The 19,747-nt window shown below is 41.6% G+C and overlaps 1 protein-coding gene and 3 non-coding genes across 5 annotated transcripts; all 4 read right to left on the bottom strand.

Moving 5' to 3' along the window:
* Window positions 1-460: 460 nt before the first annotated feature.
* EIF4A2 (eukaryotic translation initiation factor 4A2) lies at window positions 461-8,430 on the bottom strand. Of its 2 annotated transcripts, XR_011142769.1 has the most exons (12): window positions 8,070-8,204; window positions 6,800-6,845; window positions 6,578-6,710; window positions 6,162-6,301; window positions 4,728-4,896; window positions 4,417-4,526; window positions 3,999-4,142; window positions 3,453-3,590; window positions 3,098-3,187; window positions 2,782-2,861; window positions 1,982-2,081; window positions 461-1,268 (listed from the first exon to the last, which is right to left on the bottom strand). XR_011142769.1 is itself a non-coding variant. In XM_068953925.1 (11 exons), exons 1-11 carry the CDS (start codon window positions 8,096-8,098, stop codon window positions 1,124-1,126), a joined length of 1,224 nt encoding a protein of 407 aa, XP_068810026.1. In that variant the 5' UTR covers window positions 8,099-8,430; the 3' UTR covers window positions 461-1,123. The 2 variants fall into 2 exon arrangements, 1 of the variants encoding a protein (XP_068810026.1); XM_068953925.1 differs by lacking the exon at window positions 1,982-2,081 and having other exon boundaries at window positions 8,070-8,430.
* LOC138068323 (small nucleolar RNA SNORA63) lies at window positions 3,254-3,381 on the bottom strand. The gene has a single exon (XR_011143054.1). It is a non-coding gene; the product is annotated as a small nucleolar RNA SNORA63 (small nucleolar RNA).
* On the bottom strand, window positions 3,764-3,942 carry LOC138068331 (small nucleolar RNA SNORA81). The gene has a single exon (XR_011143062.1). It is a non-coding gene; the product is annotated as a small nucleolar RNA SNORA81 (small nucleolar RNA).
* Window positions 6,379-6,449, bottom strand: LOC138068333 (small nucleolar RNA SNORD2). The gene has a single exon (XR_011143064.1). It is a non-coding gene; the product is annotated as a small nucleolar RNA SNORD2 (small nucleolar RNA).
* Window positions 8,431-19,747: the final 11,317 nt, after the last annotated feature.

The raw sequence follows: 19,747 nt of genomic DNA, 5'->3' as shown, positions 1-19,747 counted from the left end.
CTAAGATTAAAGGATTTTCTGTTTAAAAACTTTGCTCTGTTACTTGCATGAAAAGGGTAGTAGAGAAGGGGGTCTTTGGAGTAGTCTTAAGATCCATGCCTTTTTGCTTATAGGCTATTTTGAATACCAGTTACATTCTGCTTACATAAAGTACTGACTATATTCCACTTACCTGAATGAACAAACACTCAAATCACAATACAGCATTGAATGAGGAAAGCAGGTGCTGCTGAGGGCAACAGCTCCTCTCCCCAGTGCTGCCACTTTCTACTCAAATAAAATGGCAGTCTACCTTTTCAATTGCTACACCCCCCCCAAACTAGCAGTGTAAACACTCAACAGTCACTCCACTCCTGTACCAGCTCTGCCACACAGACAGACACCTAGTTCAAGCTCACCACAGGCTTCCAGAGCAAGACACCCCCCCTCTGACCCAAGAAGCAGCTCCTGACAATTAAAGTGAATATAGAAGTATTTTATTGAACATTCAAACTTCATTAAGACATGTGCAATATGGCAAATTTTACTGGGTTTAACCCTAACTAAGACAATAGTATGATTGCTTGCTTGCTGGGGCTTAGCAACAGGGTCCAGATCACACTTACCACTAATTAAATACTTTATTGAATAAATACATATCAAACAAAAATGCATTTTAATGCTCTTATAAAAGTTTAGAGATTTTGAAAGGCCTTTCCAATTCAATCTAAAGTGTAAATACATACAATAAAGGAAGGTATGCTAGTTTAACATAATTGGCTGATTTTATACAGCACTTATATCTTTTAGTCCATAAGTAAATTATTAAATGATAAAGAACATCTAATACAACCACTTCTATGGAACTAGGAAATAAATTTCTAATAAAGAAAAAATTTACAGACCCCATGACTTTCCACCCAACCCCAACAGTCTAACCCTAAAGTGGATAAAGCCAATGGCTTTCCCCACAAGAGCTCACGACAAAAAGTCGCTTTGCTTATCAAAAATCTGTATTTCTGATCCGTTATGAGCATTGAGACAATATTCAATATATCCCCAAAGAAAGAAGCACAATGCACGTTGTGAATCGCCTATTCAGCAACAGCGAGCACTGCATTCAAAAACCATCTCATCCCAGGGATTAAATGAGATCAGCCACATTCATTGGCATCTCCTCCACTGTAGTATTGTAGAAAGTCTCAATATCCCGCAGAATCCTCTTGTCCTCTTCAGTGACAAAATTTATAGCCACACCTTTCCTGCCAAAACGACCGCCTCGGCCAATTCTGCACAAAACAGAAGAGACATTTACACACATGTTAACTACTTTAACGCACTTAAATGCTTAAAAATGTAAGATCCATTCATTAACTGCTGTTCATTTATCTGCCAGTGGCCAGTTTATGCGGTATTTACAGGACTAGCTGCTAACCAAAGTCTTGTCTGGTTAAGAAAAATTAGCAGTTAGTGCCAACAGTACAGAAGAAGTGTCCATCCTATGGAGGTAGTAGAGCAGAAAAGGTTACTGTTTTGGCTGCAAAGTAAGATCTTTATTTAATGTTTGGTACTGTGGTTTGTATGAAGTCTTAGTTCAGTCTCCCTCCCCTCACTAAATTTAAAGCCCTGTACCACATGCATCCAATCCCAAGCATATGGCATAAAAGATCTGTCTTTCAAAAAGAGAAGCAACTATTCCATACATAATCCAACTATATCTAGTATCATGGAACAGCACACTTCAACTAACAAATTTTAACTGAACATACTGTTTCCAGTGGGAAAACTTAGTTTAAGAACAGAAAAAAATCCAAGCTCAACTTTTTTGCGTAAGCACCAGTCAAACACCATCACAATTTAGTTACAACCCACCATCAGTTCTACCTTCCTGTAGAGACTGCACAATAAAGCACCTATTCAGCAAGAGCTAAATACACAAAAATGGCTCACAAAACTTGAACTTAGTGAATAATCATGACAAAAGAAATATATAAATACCGACTCGCTTTATTCAAACTGTGCCGCTTACGAATCCACGTCCTAAATTACGTCAACGCCGTTTCTGAGCACCATCTTGTGTCATCAACTGCTGCTATCGACTCCTGTATTTTTTTACATCAAGTAACAAAGTACAGTTTACTTAATTTAAGGACAGTCACTAAAAGCAGTTAACTAAACCTAGGGAAACAAAAACTCGAATTGCTACCAGAAGACACACGCCACAGAGGAAAGAATCCCACTGTAGAAGGAGCCACCAAGAGCAAAGACAACACACAAAACACAAACACAATTAAACCACTAGGAGTGAAGTCAGTTCTACTGTTCAACTAATCTGCTTAGCTGGTCTAGTCACTGAGTGTATCAGCAGCAACTGAAAATTAGCTATGACCTGCAGATCTAGCTAACATTGCTTTCCAGATGCTATGTAATATTTTTGTGATCATACACCACAACATACATGACAAAGGCAGTTCAGCAGCTGGCAATTCCCCCGTATCTCAGCAATGAATGATTAGCCATCACTGAACTAGTTGCGCAGCTAAGTTTTCCCACTGCTTTTATTGTCTAACAAAGTTCTGCTCCTCCCCCAATTCAGGATCACAACTGTCAAGTCAGTGCTTTTTAAAGCACAAGTAAAATTATTCTCTGCTAGCTTTTTAGCAGTTACTTTATGAATGGATGTGTAACACTCCTTTATTATCGAAAAGGACTAAAGGGAAAATAGGTGAGGTTCTGTGCTGATTTATGTAGAAAAAAGTTGCATTCAGTTTAAAGTACCATCTAGAAAAGCAACAAACTAACCTGTGAATATAGTTTTCACGATTGGTCGGCAGGTCATAATTTATAACCAATGAAACTTGCTGCACATCAATGCCACGAGCCTACAAAACAATATAAAATCTTTAATACAAGTCACAGGTCATAAGGTTAAATTATTTACCCCATGTTTTTGTTGACCACATGGTTAGTGATGAACTACAACTGTGTAGCCCATAGTGGAGCGTAGTCCTTACTCTTCCAAGAAGCTCCGACTAGTTCAGGCTATGAGAACCTTCACTGAATTACGAAGCTTTTGGCACAGCACAGAAAAAGCGTGCAGCCTAAGATTAATACTCACCAGCAAGTCAGTAGTGATCAAGACACGGCTTGATCCTGATCTAAATTCTCTCATGATAACATCCCGCTCCTTCTGATCCATATCACCATGCTGTAGAGTTAAAAAAAAAGAAGTTTCTGTATTTCCAGTACTGGACTATCATTTAAAAAGTAAGTCATGTATGAAACCCAGCGTCCCTACCTGCTGTGGGAGCAAGGCAGGTAGGGATAGAAGGAAGCAGTTTTCTTTAAGCAGGGGGAACGATAATACAGCACCGCACAGCCATATCATAACTTTTCCTGCTTTTCACTCATCAAGATTACTTATTAGTATGTTTATGGCACATCAGAAGTTACATGAAAATACCCGTTCTCACCAGAGCCGAGACTGTGAAGTCCCTGGCATGCATTTTCTCTGTAAGCCAGTCTACTTTTCTCCTTGTGTTCAGGAAAATAACAGCCTGCGTAATGGTCAGCGTTTCATATAAATCACATAGAGTGTCCAGCTTCCACTCCTGAACAAAACAAGATCAGAAAACAAGCTGCAGTTGAAAACCCAGGACTTAAAAAAAAATCCTCAACAAGGAGTTAAGAACTCAAAAGCCACATCATCAAGTAAACATGAACCAGTAAGTACTTATCAATATGCCAAAAGCTGAGCAAGACATCAAGCAGAAGTTTCTGCATCAACTGTTGCACCAAATCTTAAGACACAGGACACTGGACATTAAGAAAGAGGTCCACCCTAGTCATTTTGGATCCAGTGCAGTTTTTCTTCTTCTTGCGTGTACTCTACTAGCATTACTACAGAAACCAAAGCACAGCCTTGATTTCTGTAATTTTAGCACAGTGCTTTAACAAGAAGGCGAAAGAATTTCATTGTCTGAGCTCATCTAACCAGAGTAAGTACAAGTGATACAAACCTCTCTCTCCACATTAATGTAGAACTGCTTGATACCCTCCAGAGTCAATTCTTCCTTCTTCACTAGAATACGTATGGGATCTCTCATGAACTTTTTGGTCACTTCCAACACATCCATTGGCATTGTAGCTGACAGCAACACGACCTAAAATGCATACTCGGTGTTAGTCAACTACCACCTAGGATATCAACTTCAGATCTGTCACTCTGCCTGCAATCAGGAATGCTGACATCATTGACAATAAAGTCAGTAAAAACTGTTACCCACATAAAACCACAGATTCTGACCTGCAAGGTCAAGGCAGACAGGAACAGCACAGAACAGTTTTCACGTGGACATGGAGAATTCAGCACTTCTCCTCAGCTACACTAATTAAATCCCCACCCATAAAAACAGTTCAACTAAAAATGTTTTTTACCTGGATGTTTGTGCTTAACTTTTGAAAAATCTCATAAATTTGATCCTTGAATCCACGGCTCAACATTTCATCAGCTTCATCCAGAACAAACATTTTGATCCATTTGGGTGCTATTAAAACAGAAAAATTCATGAAGTTTCAAAAGTGTATTGAATACTTCTATTAGTAACTGTCCTTTCGAAATTAGTCCAGGACAACTTTCTACAATGGTTGCAAATGCATCTCTTTAGTCCTCTTTCAAGGCATGACATTCATAATTTTTAATCACGACTAACTTTGTTACTACAAGTAAAATTCAACCCAATACTTACAAAGGTAGCGTCTGTTTAGCATATCAAACACACGCCCTGGAGTTCCAACCACAATGTGCGGAGCCTCAGCTTGAAGCTTCTGCATTTCATTGCGAACATTTGTGCCACCAATACAAGCATGGCATGTTGCACCCATGTAGTCTCCAAGGGCGAGAATTACCTTTTGAATCTAAAAGAAGAGCTTTCTGTTAGTAGTGGTTCCTGGTACAGTCAAGATTTTAAACCCTGTATCAGTGATGCTTATGGAGTTTGAACATGAACAGAGCAAAGAAAAGAGTATGCAACCCTAATGCAGGTACAGTGAAGATAAAGTTACTACTGATTTTGTCCAATCACTTGTATTTAAGCTGCTAAATTAGAGAATTTAAATGAGGGGAAAGCTTAAGTTACATTTTGGCCCTTACTAGTTGATATAGCTAGAAAAGTGACTACTCTGCATATTCGTTTATGTTAAAAAACACAGCCTCCAGGCATGAACTCAAAAGTTTAACATTTAACACTTGCATGTTAGGCACTTGCAAAAAAAAATCCATATAGAACAAGTGCACTGCTATATGCCAGGCTTCAACCCAAGTCTCATCTCACCCATGTCTTCAAAGTATAAGAACTACGCATTCTGATCAGAGGTTCCTGCTCCACAAAACTATTTCCCCCCCCCCCAAGAGTTCTTGCTCATATGTAATTTAGTACATTTAGTTTTACTTTTAAGGAGAATCTTCACTTAACACACGGACATTGCAGTGTATTCTAGTTGAAAAATAGCAAGCTGTATATAATCCATTTTCTACTCCATTTTGAGTTCTGTCCCCTTTCAAGAATTCTCTTGAAAATTCTCTATTCTCTTAATTTTTAAATCCACTCAAGCTAGGTTTTCAGTTCATCCTAAAAACTGCAGTATCCTATAGCTTTGTTCAAGCACTTCCACCGAGTAAAACAGAACACCACGTCTTGGGAGAGTGAAGTAAACATGCAATATAACATTTGTCAGAAAAACATCACAAGTTACAAAAACAATGAACTGACCACATGCGCACTGCAGTTTTCATGTTGCACAACTGCACGCAAGTTCAAACAGCTTCCAAAAAAGTACATTTTGTTTCCACTCAGAACACTGTGCTTGAATAACATGTCTTGTATTTTGCCATTCTGCTGAAGATGCTCCTTCAGAACTATAAACAGCATAGCAGCTGGTACCTGCAACCCTGCCCCAGAATACCCTCCACATGCATGGCATCTGAACTTTTCAAAAGCAGGCAGAGAACTTGTGGGACAGAGGCCAGTTTACTTCCCCCATCACTCAACACAAAAAGGGTTCTGAATGGATATTAGTTACAGCCCCTTAAGAAGTCTGTTAATTGTCCCACAGTTGTGAAACCTGAAACCTATGCAACACACAAGCAGCTTTTTTTTTTTTTTTAACTACACTATCAATACCTGTTGAGCCAGTTCTCTGGTAGGGGCCAATACTAGTGCTTGGGTCTCCTTGAGATCAATCTCCAACTGCTGCAGGATGGAAATAGCAAATGTGGCTGTCTTGCCAGTACCTGACTGAGCTTGAGCAATCACATCATACCCTAAAAAAAGTAGGATATACATTTACTGCTCCCACACAGGTCATTCATGTTTAGTTTTATTTTATTCCCTTTGAAATAAGTGATCAGTATTAAAGAGTTCTCTCCATTTCAGGTCAGTCCCGAAAGATGGTGTACCATCATGTCACTTGTTCAGTAAGGATTAAAAATCAGTAACATCACACACTAAGAAAGCTAACAGTATAGCCATTTTACAACACTTTCCTAATTATCTGATGTTGCTGTTAACAACAAAGGAGTCGATTATACTTTTCATACCTTTGATACATGGAATAATAGCTCTCTGCTGAATAGCTGAAGGCTTCTCAAAACCATAAGCATAAATGCCCCTGAGAAGGGATTCTTTTAAATTCATATCATCAAAATTGTCAACAATCTCATTCCAATTGCTCTGCAAAAAAGAAAAAAGTCAAATTATTACAACAATCACACTTATCTCCAGCAATGATTAAATTCTTAAGTCAGATCACATGTGCTCACCTCAATGACACCATCGGGGTCCATTCCCTCTGGGCCGCCATGGTCTCTGTCACCAAAAAAGAAGAAACTGTGAACACAGTAGTTAATAACACACGGAAGGGAGCTGGCACTTTGGCTGCCAAAAAGCCACGTTGGCATCACACTGGAACCAGTGAAAGATCTTTCTAGCAGGTGCTTTGATATTTCGCCAGTGCAAAGTCTTCTATCCTCTCCCCACTAGCATGGGTGCCACTAGCCCAATTCCTCAGTCAGCTTCAGTCACTACCAAAGTTCTCAGTGTGACACAGGATCGTCAAAGCCTTCGTTCCGCAGGGAGTCTTCACAGCGGATTTCCGATTTTAGAAAACCGTTCCCCCCCAACAACGTGGCACAACTCCCGATGAACATTAATTCCTATAAAAACCTAGCCGACACGGCAACAACTGCATGTCCCAGTGCACAGCGCCCCCCTCACGGAAGGCATCCGCCCGAGGCGGGGCTCTGCATGCTGGGCTCCGCAGCTCTGGCGAGCGGCAGGGAAACGGTCGCCATTGCGCACTATAAGCCAGCTCAGCCGCAGCGCCAGGCGTCGGGGGGGGGAGGGGGGGGACCCGCGGCTCCGCTGCGGCACGCACCCCCCCCCCGCCCCAGCCGCGTCAGAGCCGGGGAACTCTCGCGAGAGCTCCACCCCTGGGATTGCGCAAACCGGCTACGGTGAGCGAGCGGAGGAAGGCGCCGGGCGAACGCCCAGCGGGCCGCGCCCCTCCCCCCTCCGGAGAAAAATGGTCTCGCCCTCAGCCGGGCCCGCAACCCGGAGCGAACCAACGGCGGAACCGGTGGCGGGGGAAGGATCGGAAAGAGAAAGAGAAAAGAAGAAAAAAAGGTTTCGGGGAAAGGCACCTTTATGAAACTGCCTTTTTAAGCCATAGCGCAACGCGACGAGCGGAGTAAAATAAAAATAGCCCTTTCGGGGGGGGGGGGGAAGGGGGGGAAGAGAAGGGGGGAGAGAGGAAAGCTACCAAGAGAGCCAACGGCGAAGAAACGAATCCCAGGGAAAGGAACGAAAGGCTCGCTGAACCCCGAGGAAAAAAGGAAACGGGACGGAAACATCTAGAACTGGGAGGAGCCGAGACGCCGGGCGCTGTCTAACCGCCCTCAGAGCCCCGTCTCGCGCGCGCGGCCACCCGCCCCTACATCACCTCGCTCCTTTCCCCGCCCCACCGCCTTTTCCCAACTCATCGACCTACCGTACAAAATATAGGGCCCAGGGCCGCAGTGCGCCGCGCCATACCTGCTATAATCCGCGGAGCCGCCTGACATGTTCCGAACACCAGCTCTGTCCTCAACTGAAAAGGCAAAGCCTCCGCGGCGGCCGCTTTATATAGCCACCCGCTGCCGGACTCGTTTCGCTCTTCGCCGCGCATGGATATGCGTCTCACACCACAGGAAAAAAACCATGAAAAACCCCCGTTTGAGGCCACTCCGCAAGAGCTTCCCCTCGACACACTTTACGAGATCCTCCACAGAGGTTTCTGAGCCTCTCGGGGCCAAGAGGTGAGCCGGAGCCTGGCACTACTTTTCCTCGCGGAAGGATATTGCAGCATTGACGGAGTGACTGCGTCTCCCTCCTTCCTCCTTCTCCGCCCCCCCCCTCCCGCTCCTGCGCACGGGGTTTCCCACCCGGCCCCTGCTGCAGTGCCGGGGGGCGGGGTAGAGGGGGAGCGGGGCGGGGTGGGCGCTGCGTTTCCCCCGCCATGTCAGCGGTCTTGGAGCCCGGGGCTGGGCGCGGGGCACCTGGCTTCCTCGGGGCGGTGGAGCTGGGCCGCGGGTCGCCCTCTCCGCCCCCCCCTTCCCCGGCGGAGCCAAACGCAGGCCGCAGCCCTCCCCCTCCCCCCCCCCCCGCAGTCCGGTGAGGGGAGCGGCGGCGGCGGCGGCGGCGGGAGGCCGCGAGGTGACGGGAAGGAAGATGGTGGCGCCGGCGGCGGGAGGGCGGGAGCCCCCCCCCTCTCCCCCCGGCCGCGGCTCCCTGCCGCCGCGGCCCGGCCCACGCGAGCGCTGCGGTCCTGCGTGGAGACCGCCCCCGGCGTGAGCAGACAGAGCCGAGCCGGCTCGCCTGTGGGCAGGGGAGGCGCAGGCAGCGATGCTTCATCTTCCTGGCTCCGAGGCGGCAGCTGACTGAATCATGCAGATGGTTCTGGGGTGTTAAAAGTGGAACATTTTTAAACGGGCTGAAGGCCTATTTGGGGAGCGTTTGTGGGAGTGAGGCAGAGTGCTCGCTAGGCTGCTGCTCAAAACACGGCGCGGTGATGTGCTGCGGCTCGTGGTGTAGCGTGAAAAATGCTGTCAAGGCCCGTGTAAAGGTTAGTGCAACCTGAAGTCAAGCAGAACCGTGCCGTTAGGGGAGGCGTCGTCGTGCGGACTGAATCAATGACACGGCTAGTGGCCGTGCTCCTTGCTTTCAGGCCGTTTTAGAAAAAAAAAAATACTGATCCTTTTAATACACTGATCAGGTTTTTACCGTTCATCGGTATTTCTTAAGTAGGCAAATAATATAAGCTGTAAGCAGTGTTTCCCTTCGTTTTGATGGGTTTGTGTGTGTCACTTCTGAAGTTGTTTCCATAGTGATTATATATGAACAAATGGAGTCAATGCTTGAAAAACCCAGCCTTTTAGGAATTATCTAGAATATCCATAGAGAGAATCTTTGAGAGGTTAAATATATATTAGCTCTTTTCTATGGTAGCCTCGACTGGGGCAGTATTATCTGTAGAGATAGCACAGGATTTGTCAACATCCCAACTGAATGACAAAAACATAGCTCTTCTGTTGATCCACCATAATGCTTTCAAGTTTCTGCCCACGTTTGGTGGAAAATATCGAGGATGCTTCTTGCTTCTATTTGTAATTTAGGGAGCCCCACAGTAATAACTGGGGGTCTTTTTAAATGGATGATAGCAGATTACGTGGAGCCATAAACCGCAAGTTATCAAAGAAACGGGATGGACTGAAGAAAGAACGTTGTAGGGCACAAGTTAGGGCAGGCATGGTTAGATTTCCTATTAAAAATGACATTGGGTCCAGATGGAAGAAGTAATGCTACTCAATTCTTATTTTTGAATTAAGAATCATGAATGCTTATTAAGAAAGCAGAGAATGTATATACATATTATTTAAGTATTGCAATTAGACCTTCGTATATCTGCACACCTAAGTGAAAAAGACGTGTGAGAAGCTCAGGAAGGTACGCCATCGTTTTCCACATACTTTAAATGTATTTTTGAAACAATATTGCCATCTTAGAATTAGGTGTCTAGTTTTTTTTTTTTTTTTTTGTCCTCTGTACTACAGAAATTAAAAAAGGAAAGAGTTTGCTTTCATTACCTTTAGATAAGCAAAGGGTTGGAGACACTGAATCAGTTCTGTCTTTATGTGATGCACTATAGCAAATATCCGGGATTGTCATCCTGGTAATGACCATAACTATACCGGAGATAAAACTGGGAACATTTTATACTCTTAAACCTTGTCCGTGAACACAGTGTTTGAGAAATATCTCTTTGATGATAGTAGGGCAAACACACGTTTTATTTTTGATCTCATACCTAGTTTGTGTATTCGTACAGACTGGAGGTAGCCATGGTCTGCCTGGGGTTATGTCTATTATGAACATGAAGCATCACACTGAAAAGTGTCAAAAGGTAACATCACAGACAGAGTCTTGGATTAATACTGGAATTTATTATAGCCTCCTCGCTTTAAATCTTAGTAAACTTTCTAGAGCAGTTTCGACTGAAAACTTGCTGCCTACGGACCAGGTTCATGTTATTGTTAGGCAGAAGAGATACCAAAAAGTTACTAAATCAGTGTTTTGTCTATCCTGCCAGTATTAGGATCCATGGTCACAATTATATGCGCACGCTGTATTCTTCAGTGGATGTCTCTACAGAAGACAAATCTTGGTGAATCATGAGACCTTCAGTGAGAGTGAACGTAATTACACACTTATTAACACAGGGTAGCAGGTGGACTGGCTGGTTTAGCAGCTGGGTTTCCAGTCATTATTCACGCAGACTGAAGTAAAGAATGAAGTATCTAAAGAAAACGGTAGGAGATGACACCTCCCAAAACTGGGCTTCAGATGAGCGGTCCCTGCTCATCAATATTCTGGCAAAGGCAATGTTACTGTTTACATGAGAAAATTTCTGAAATCTCATTTCAAAAAACTTATACCATGAGTTAAATATACAGTGAAACCATTGTGTACTCCCCTGGAAACCGGAAAGGTCCTGAGTTCCTCTCCTAGATTTGCAAGTCCTGTGTTAGTGCACATAGCACCTCTTATTTGACTGCCACAACTAGCAGGGCAGAGAAATAATTGTAGATGGTCAGAGGTTATTCATAGCAGATCGTGTTGAGGATCAACATGTCCTGTTAGGGTGTTGTTAGCAAGAGGTAATGTCTTTCAATTCATCATTGCCAACGGAACCTACCTAAGCAAAGGCATGCTTCCTCGGACGTAGGAGTGAAAAGCAAAGGCATGCTTCCTCGGACGTAGGAGTGAATAGCAAAGGATTCTGGAAAATCTCCAGGAGAGAAAGACTAAATTCTAAGAGACTCTTGCTTGTTATTTAAATACAGTCATAGGGTTTCATTATCTACTAACTTAAGCTCTTTTGTCATTCTACTGAAATCATAATCTAAACAAACTAAATAATAGTAATTCGTAAGATGCAGTGACTTTAATGCACCGACAGGCTTCCTTTATATCTTTAGTACCTCAATGTAATGTGAAATCCACATTATGACATTTTCAGTATATTAGGCTGCTAGGTTTGTTTTCTTGTTCTTTTGCAAAGTTATTTTACAGCTCTGTTATGAGCTGAAAGATATTTCTGCTCTTTGTAATCAAACTTGTTTGTGTTGTAAAATCTCAGTTATGTTCTCATCAAGTGAGTGAACCTCCAGACAAGGAATTTTCTCTCCTGATAGAAGTTTCGTCTCGCTGAATAGTTGTGCTTTAGGCCAATACGGAACGTTTTCAAAAATGCTTAAATAATTTAGGAGCCGAGCACTATGGAAAACCAGTGGGATTTAGGCCACTTAATTTAATTGTCCCACGTGCCCAATCTAGTCAAGCTATTCAGACTCCTGTGAAGGACGTGGGTTGGATAGGGCCTTTTGCCTACCGGCTGACTCTGAAACGTGTGCATGGTGGTTTGTGGCTTGTGCTCCTTTATTCCCTAATAGCTTCTGAGCGCAAGTCTCCAAGGAGTGTCCTTGCTTCAGTTTTGCATAATTTTGTTGATTAGTGGAACCTGGGAATCTCAGCTATATCCCAGAGGGTCAAAAATCTAGCCAACTAAGAAAACTTAAATATTTCTTATATTTGTAGGAGATAGCTATCATTCGATCCAGTGCCCTTTGAACTCGTGAGAAGTTTCCTGTTGCCTTCAATCAGCATTAGGTTGGGCTACTAATAAAAAAAAGTAATATTAATTTAGAAAATAAATATTTCCTTTCTAAAAGGAAGTTTGTAAATTGCTGTTAATTCTTCAAACAAATCCTAAATAAGAAAACTATAAAGAGGGACCATTTATGGTGGTCTTGTGATTTTAGTAACTATTCAGGTAATGGGAAGAATGTTGGCACCGTAAAATCTCAACCTAAGTACTTGCAAGAGAAAAACATTTTTTTTCCTATGATTTTCTGTAGTTAGTCATTCAATCCTCTGCGTGCTATAAAACTCAGTGATCATAGTTTAAAGTCTTGAATGTTCTCCTTGACTGAGAGGTTATATTCTTTCTTACTAAGGTTTGTAGCTGGGCCCAGGGCACAGAGTCAGCTTAGCTCTCTTCTCTGTTCCAGACTTCCAATGTGACCATAATCATGTAATTTTAGCACTAAAGCTGCACAGATGATATTGATTGGACTCTTGCCATTGATTTTTATTGGAATAAAATCAAAACTTTGTCTGCACTTCAGTTTTCCCCTCTTTAAAGTGGGGGTAATGGTATTTGCCTCAGAGGTTACGTGTGGGCAGATGTTTGAAAAACATTGAGATCTGTAACGGGAGGAGGCTTAGAAAGTCTTTAATAGAAGTTGTATGCATACTTTCAGGGCAGTTTGTTCTTTCTATTGCAAGAGTAAAGAAAGCTAGAGAGATTAAGCAGGTGGCAGCTGCTGATAACATCCTGAAAGAGTACTGTAGTTGCATTTATTTTTCAAGTGAATTGGAAGACTTCTACACTACCATGAAATGCTGCATGTCACATATTTCTGTTAGATGCAGTGTGCAAAAAACAGATTTTTTTTCCAATTCTGAGAAAACGTAATTTGAGCATATGCATTCTTTTGGAAAAAATAAAGTCATTGACATGTTTTTCCTTCTGGTGTTGGTTAACCATCAATGTAATTTATTTATTCTCACGGTTGTTCAATTTGGAATCCACTGATGATACTTGAGATCTTTAATTGCTGCGCTGATTTCAGTCACTTCATTTCTGGAACAGCCGCTACAGGCTGACCTCTTCTCTGTGTTTATTTTTGAGAACCTTTCCTCGTTGATAAGAGGTGAATGTTGTTTATGTTTTTATGAGGGGGAACTAATGCACGTGAACCAAACCAAGAGGAAAACACCAAAGAGGCAAAATAATTATTTGCTTTGATACAGGTATGTTCATAGGATCAGGGTTATGGTAAAATGAAAATCTCTAGTCTTTATTGTACATATGCCTACCCTCATAGGTATTCATACACTGTATGTTCTGGCCTATGAGACCAAGTCATATGACTCTGTCCTTTCCCATCCAAATTGTTTTTCTTAGATATCAAACCAGTCACAGTGTGCTTTGCAGAATTCATGTGCAGTGGTATGAGTTATGAGGGCCCGTCTCAGATTAGTGACAATAAAATGGCTACGTTTTGTCAACTGATATAGGAGTGCACAGAAAACTTAGGTATGAGTGTCTTGTCAGGCTGTTATTGTCAGAATATTTAAAACAAGTACTTCTCTATACAGCAAGATTAAGGTATCACAGAAATTATTTCATTGCTCTTGAACAGAAGACCTTTCTCTCCATGTCCAGCCCTCTGTGTGAGCAAATTTAACTGATGTCTCTGTCTGCTTCTTTACCACAATATTTTAACCTCCAGAGCAAAGTATTTTGCGGTTTATAGAGCTTGTTTCAACATGTAAATGTAAAGAATGAAGATAAATACTTTATCATTAATGAAGTGAGCTATTAGGTCAGAGGTATTACGTCAGGGTAAACCTTAATTTCTACAAAATGGAAGTTTCTGTTGAGCTTAAGTTTTAGAAGAAAATGGAATCGAGGCATTTCTGCAGGCTCTGAGTTTTGGTTCTGTCATGGAACTGGCTCAGGATGAGACTGTAGATGAGTGGTTTGAGTTTTGCGCCCTAGTGTCACCTGCCTGTCAAAATGGCAACTATGATCTCCTGTTCTAGCAGGATCTCTTAGACTGTAAGCTGTTCGAGGCTGGGACCGATGGCCGTGCACGCTGTGCTTCTGGCTACAGCAGTCAGCGCTGCGTGGGGAGCTGAGGCTCTACCTGGGCAAATGTTAACAAGTTAATCAATGTAAACACCAGGACACTGATTTCTTTTCAACCCTTTTGAGATTTTTTTTTTTTTTGAATGAAAAATAATATTTAAGGCTTTTCTCTTTTACAGTGTTAAAGACACGTTAGTGTCATGATTGGGTCTTGAAATGCCTACTCATGAAGTTAAAGCTGTCAAGTGGGCTACCAAAGCGTTACGTTGTAACTTTCATGCTCTGCTCTTTGTAGTTAGTTTTTAGTGTTAGGGGGCCTCTGTAGGCCAGTCCTTCTTCCCAATCCTTTGTGCTTTAAGCCATCCCAGAATGCCATTACATGTTGTTTTGCATTATGAGCGTCTAAGGCCAGATGAGACAAAAATGAATATCTAAGGTGCAAGATGGTAGGGAATCCATTCTTTTCCTTTCAGGTTGCACCCAGATTTTCCCAGAGTCCACTGATGCCAAGGACAAGACATCCACTAGTGCGAGCACCAATAAGATGCAGGTGATCACGCTATTTTAGCCGGAAGTAAATGTGGCATTGCTTGTGCTGATCCAGGGCATGCACTTTAACACACATCATGTCATAGCGATTGGCAGTTAACAAGAAACCTTTGTTCATTACACAGCAGGAGCCAGCAGTGAGAATTCACATTGAGTTACAGAAATATATTGATTAATTTATTTCCTACATGTCTTGAAAGTAACTATTTTATAATATATTGGCATTTTTGCAATCAAAAAATAGGTGTACCTCTATTCAAAGTAGTTTTCTCTGGTTCTAGCTAGTTTTACTTACGAGTTTCTGATAATGTGTGTTTCTGAGTGTTACACAGCTATTTGCTGTTGTATTCTGCATTCATTCATAGCCCATTTTTCTGATTAATTTAAAAGTAGAAAAGTCTGAAAAATCCTCACTTCTAAGCAAGCTGATACTACAGATATTCAGTAGCGACCCAGTTACTGGTTTTTTTCTTTGCTCGCTTTTTTTGTCCTTCGTAGCTTGTATTATCATTTCCAAATATACTGTGATACATACTTTTCCATGGATGGCAAGACTAAGATTTCTCCTTCTATTTCAGCAGGAATTAAATAAACCACCGATTTCATGTATGCATTAATATTGAATAAAAGACTCAGTTAAACGATGACAAAATATTTACAGCTTTCAGGACCTCATTTGGATGTGATATCTTAAGCTCAGAGTTTTCTCTTTTCATATTGCTAGCCATCAAAGCTCAGTATCACCAAGGTGATTTTACATAGCTTATCTTCATTACACGAGAGGAATTATCTGATTTGCTTTACTACTGTTCATTTGCATTGCTAACATTCAGCTCTTCTGGGAATACAACTTTGTATCCCCAGGAATACATTTTCTTCTGAAATCACATCAGACTTGTCCTTGCTAATTTGCTGTGCTAACAAACCGTGTATCTTCATGCAGAATGGAAGGAAAAAAAGTGAGAGCCGTTAAGGACTGCTGGCTCAGAGCTGCTGTTGCCATAGAGCTGCTGCCGAGGAAAAAACTGCAGCATGGATTTCTTCTGCTGTTGAAGGTAAGATGAGGGCACAGCAAAGACTGTAGGAGGGGGAGGGGAGCAGAGAGAAGGGGAGGGAGAAGAGGGAAAAAGTGTGCGTCCTTGCTGTCTAAAAAAGGAAATTCGGTTTCAGTGTTCATGAACAGAACTGCTGGTGCAGAAGAACAAAGCTATCAGTTGTTTAGGGTAGTAAGAGTGATGAGCAAGCAAGCGCACTCCCATGCTTTCAGAGGGAAATACTGCAAAGGAAGGAAGGAGTAGAAGAGTGACTTTATCATTTATAAAATAGTCACTGCTGCTTCAAGATAGCTGCTTTTTGACGCTACTTTGGCATTAATATTGTTCTACTGGGTAAAGACAGCTGTGAAAAACTCAGTATGTAGATAAGCAAGAAGAAAAAGTTATGCTACAAATTTTCAGTATAATCTTGAGCAGATGAATTCCGTCTGTATTAGAATGTATCAGTTATGTTCAGCTGTAGTGCTGTGAAACTTCTAAATGCGGTAACTGTATTTACAGCAAGATTATTATGATAAACTGATCTTTGAATGTGCTTTAAAGTAGATGCGTTTTGTGTGAAAATGGATATACTCAAGAATACTCGTGCTTGTTCTTACAAATACAGAACTGACATCATACTTGCTTTAGGGGGAATTTTGTGAACGGGGTGAGCTTTGTAGAGCAAGACTGTCCGTGATTTTTACAGAATTATCTGCAAAGTACTCATCCCAAAAGCTGCTGCTGACATTTCTACATCTGTTTGGCTTGCCCGTTACACATTGCAGCTTTTTGCTGTCCTTCCCTTGCCAGTTCTTTCTGTATTTCAGCTCTTTCTGAGATAAACTGAACCCATGTGCCCTGCGCAGCAAAGCCAGCACGCCTGTGATGTTTGCATAATGAGGCCTTGAAGAGAATGAAATTTTTACAGGGTACACTAAATGCAGTGATAATGATGATTATCTTAGTTATGTAACTAGTATGTTAATATTACTTGACCATCTGATCACTATATTATTGAGAGTGCTTGGGTAAAACAGCCTTCCTTACAATTTCTTATATTGCACTGTATTATGTGTTTGACCATTTCTCCTGGAGCCTTTGTTTGAGGGTTGGGTCAGAGTGAATTTTTCCTATAGTAGCCTGTTATCTTGTTTCAGAATCTGCAATTCAGGTTGCAAATAAATAAAAGCGTATTAGGTATTCTTAATTTTGTTAGCATTAGAGTCTCTCCTTGAGAAACTGCCATTCTCTGAGATTGTAACACTGAGATCATATATGTCATCTCTCAGTTGTGTCACTGGGCCAGGTGTATTGTTCATGAATACATCAATAGTCGTTTCAAAGATTTGTCGTGAGGAATTGGATATGTAAGTGTAATTTTTAGTAGTCACGTTCATCTTGTGAATGCTCACTGCAGCTTATCTGTAGGCTCTGGAACCATTATTTTTACCTAGTATAGCTCCCTATCCGATTCAGTCTTTGAAGACGTCTTGTTTAAGATTTGGCTGGGTCGCCTGAGCCAGCGCATAAAGATCAGACCCTAATCCATGGGTGAGGCAACCACTGATAACACTTAACAGTTAGGATTTGGTTTCCCGAGGTGTTTAGTCATCTTCTGCTCCAAACAATTGTCCATGTTTTGCTGGAGTGAATAATTGTGTTAGGACTGAGCTCCACGAAGCATTAGGCTCTGAATTTCAGAAAACTTCTCTCAACTTGTGGATTGAACCTGTTTGGGTTCTTCAGAGATCCAAGTCAACGCTTTGGACGAGTTTCACTCTTCTATATATAGTAGACTCCTCTGAATAGAATAGCTGTCCAAGAAGGAATGTATGATCCCTGTGCAGACTAAAATCTAACTCCAATCCTAGTTACAGTCTTAGAGTCATTCAAAGTAATTCCACATTGATTAAAACAGGTAGCCAGAAGCATCCATGTTGCTAATTGACAGGTTATTCTCATATATTGCAGGTAGCTCTCTTTTGCATATAATGTTTATATTTATTGGTTCCAACTGGTAGCGGGTCATATGTATTTACACTGAAAAAGGCAAGAGCTAGAGCCGTGCTAAAACAGAAATGTCTTGGCTGATTAACTGTGTCCAGTGTGCAAAATGGAGTGTAGATGTATTATAACCTTCATATTGAATCTACATCATGCTAGACTGTGTCAAACACAGCATTCATCTATCAACTTTAGTGGAAGATTCAGAGGCATCTTTAATGTGCTAAAGTTGAAAAGTGGCTTGATCTAAAGCTAAACTGAACAGAGGAGCTGTCTGTAAATATATTGATCTGTCTATACATTTGTACAGAACTGTGAAGAAAGGAAACCTTGTAGTTCTATGCTGTTTTTTCCTGCTTCTTCAATCTGGTTTATACTGCAGGAGTGGTCAAGAGAAGAAAGTATGGCAAAACATTGCCCAAAACACTCTAATTTCTGTATTTGGGCCATGGAAAATGCTGTTAAGCCACTAGTTCTGCTGTGATTAATGCCAGGACCTGCGTCAGATCCCAAAACATCCCAGAATATAACAACTAGTTTGAGGGTTAGTGCCATCTGTAATCACCTTTTTCTGCATCCTAGAAGGTCATGCAATACACAGTGTATAGCTCTGCCTCTTCCAAGTGACAATGTTTTTCTACACCGTGGGCTTTGGCTCAGTGCTCTAAGGCTTGGTTTTCAAAAGTGCTGCGTACCCACGATGCTATTTAAAATTAATGGGAGCACTGACTGCTCAGCACAATTTAAAATCAGGCCTCTGTGCTCAAAAAGATTTTTTTTTTTTTAGCTTAGCGATCACAAGAGTTTTTAAGTGACCAGTCTGAGTTCTCCTAGACACCTTCTGGAACTGATTTTTTTTCACAGAGCGTGTTGTCAATGCTTGATTGATTCCTGGGAAATGCGGGTATGTCCCATTTTAGCTTTTGATATCTTTGTGTGTGTGTGTGTGTGTGTGTGTGTGTGAGAACGTTACTACTATTTTAGTTAATATGCAGCTACTGGAACAGCTGGCATGTGTAAATGAAATGAATTCAGGTATAATAGGTTTACTTCTTTGCGATATTTTATCTGATTAATCTTTTTTCTATTAGATTGAATGGCAAGAGATTAATTTCTGCTGAACTGCCTAAGGATTAGAATAAGAAATAGAAAAATGTCCCTTTGTCATTAAAATTTCTTTACGTGCGTCTGGTTGATATTTAAAGTTACTGAGCTATATAGTATTTGGGCATTTTGGTCATACTCGTTGTTTCAGTATGTCATAGCTCACACTGTTCTGTTGACGTTATATTCCTTCTTGAAATCAATAGCAGCCTATTCTTATCTATGCCAATTATCGTTTTTTTTAATAACAACCTAAGCTTCAGTTAAAAATGTCCTGCCTGGATAAAAGGGGCACCCTCCTTTGTTCCTGACCTTAATCAGTTTTGTTTGTTCTTTCCCTTGTTCTTTGCACAAGTATTTTTCCATTTCAAGCCAAGTGGTTCATTAGGGCTTCTGCAGTAAGTAGATCCAGTGGAACATGGTGCCTCATTCACTGAATTCTTATGGTGACTTCTCATTAAAGATGTTTTGAGTTCAAGCTCTTCAGTTTTAAGGCAAATACACACTACTTTGGCATGAATCTGGACTCTGTGGGGAGTTCTGAATCTCTGGAAGTCACTTGGAACTGAAACAGCAAGGTAAGCAATTTGCTGTTGTGAGAGACCGGCAGTTTAATGCCTGGTCTTCAACTCATGGATTAGCAGTATCAGTATTCATGGCAGAAGGGAAAGAATCACTGTCATGTTTCCATGATCCCTGTTACCCCATCCTGATAGGAGTTATGTCTTTGGAGCTTACGTTTGGATTTTCACTGAGCTGCAGAT

This window comes from Struthio camelus, chromosome 9 (genome assembly GCF_040807025.1).
Source record: "Struthio camelus isolate bStrCam1 chromosome 9, bStrCam1.hap1, whole genome shotgun sequence".
NCBI lineage: Eukaryota > Metazoa > Chordata > Aves > Struthioniformes > Struthionidae > Struthio > Struthio camelus.
Note: the sequence above shows the minus strand (reverse complement) of the source record. Positions and strands in the feature narration are given on the sequence as shown.

What these genes read in the sequence shown, in the direction of transcription:
- EIF4A2 (XM_068953925.1), bottom strand. Translation starts at nt 8,098, where the DNA reads ATGTCAGGCGGCTCCGCGGATTATAGCAG. An exon ending in ACCCCGATGGTGTCATTGAG is followed by an intron (nt 6,711 to 6,799) that starts GTGAGCACATGT and finishes TCTTTTTTGCAG; the next exon opens with AGCAATTGGAATGAGATTGT. An exon ending in TATTATTCCATGTATCAAAG is followed by an intron (nt 6,302 to 6,577) that starts GTATGAAAAGTA and finishes TACTTTTTTTAG; the next exon opens with GGTATGATGTGATTGCTCAA.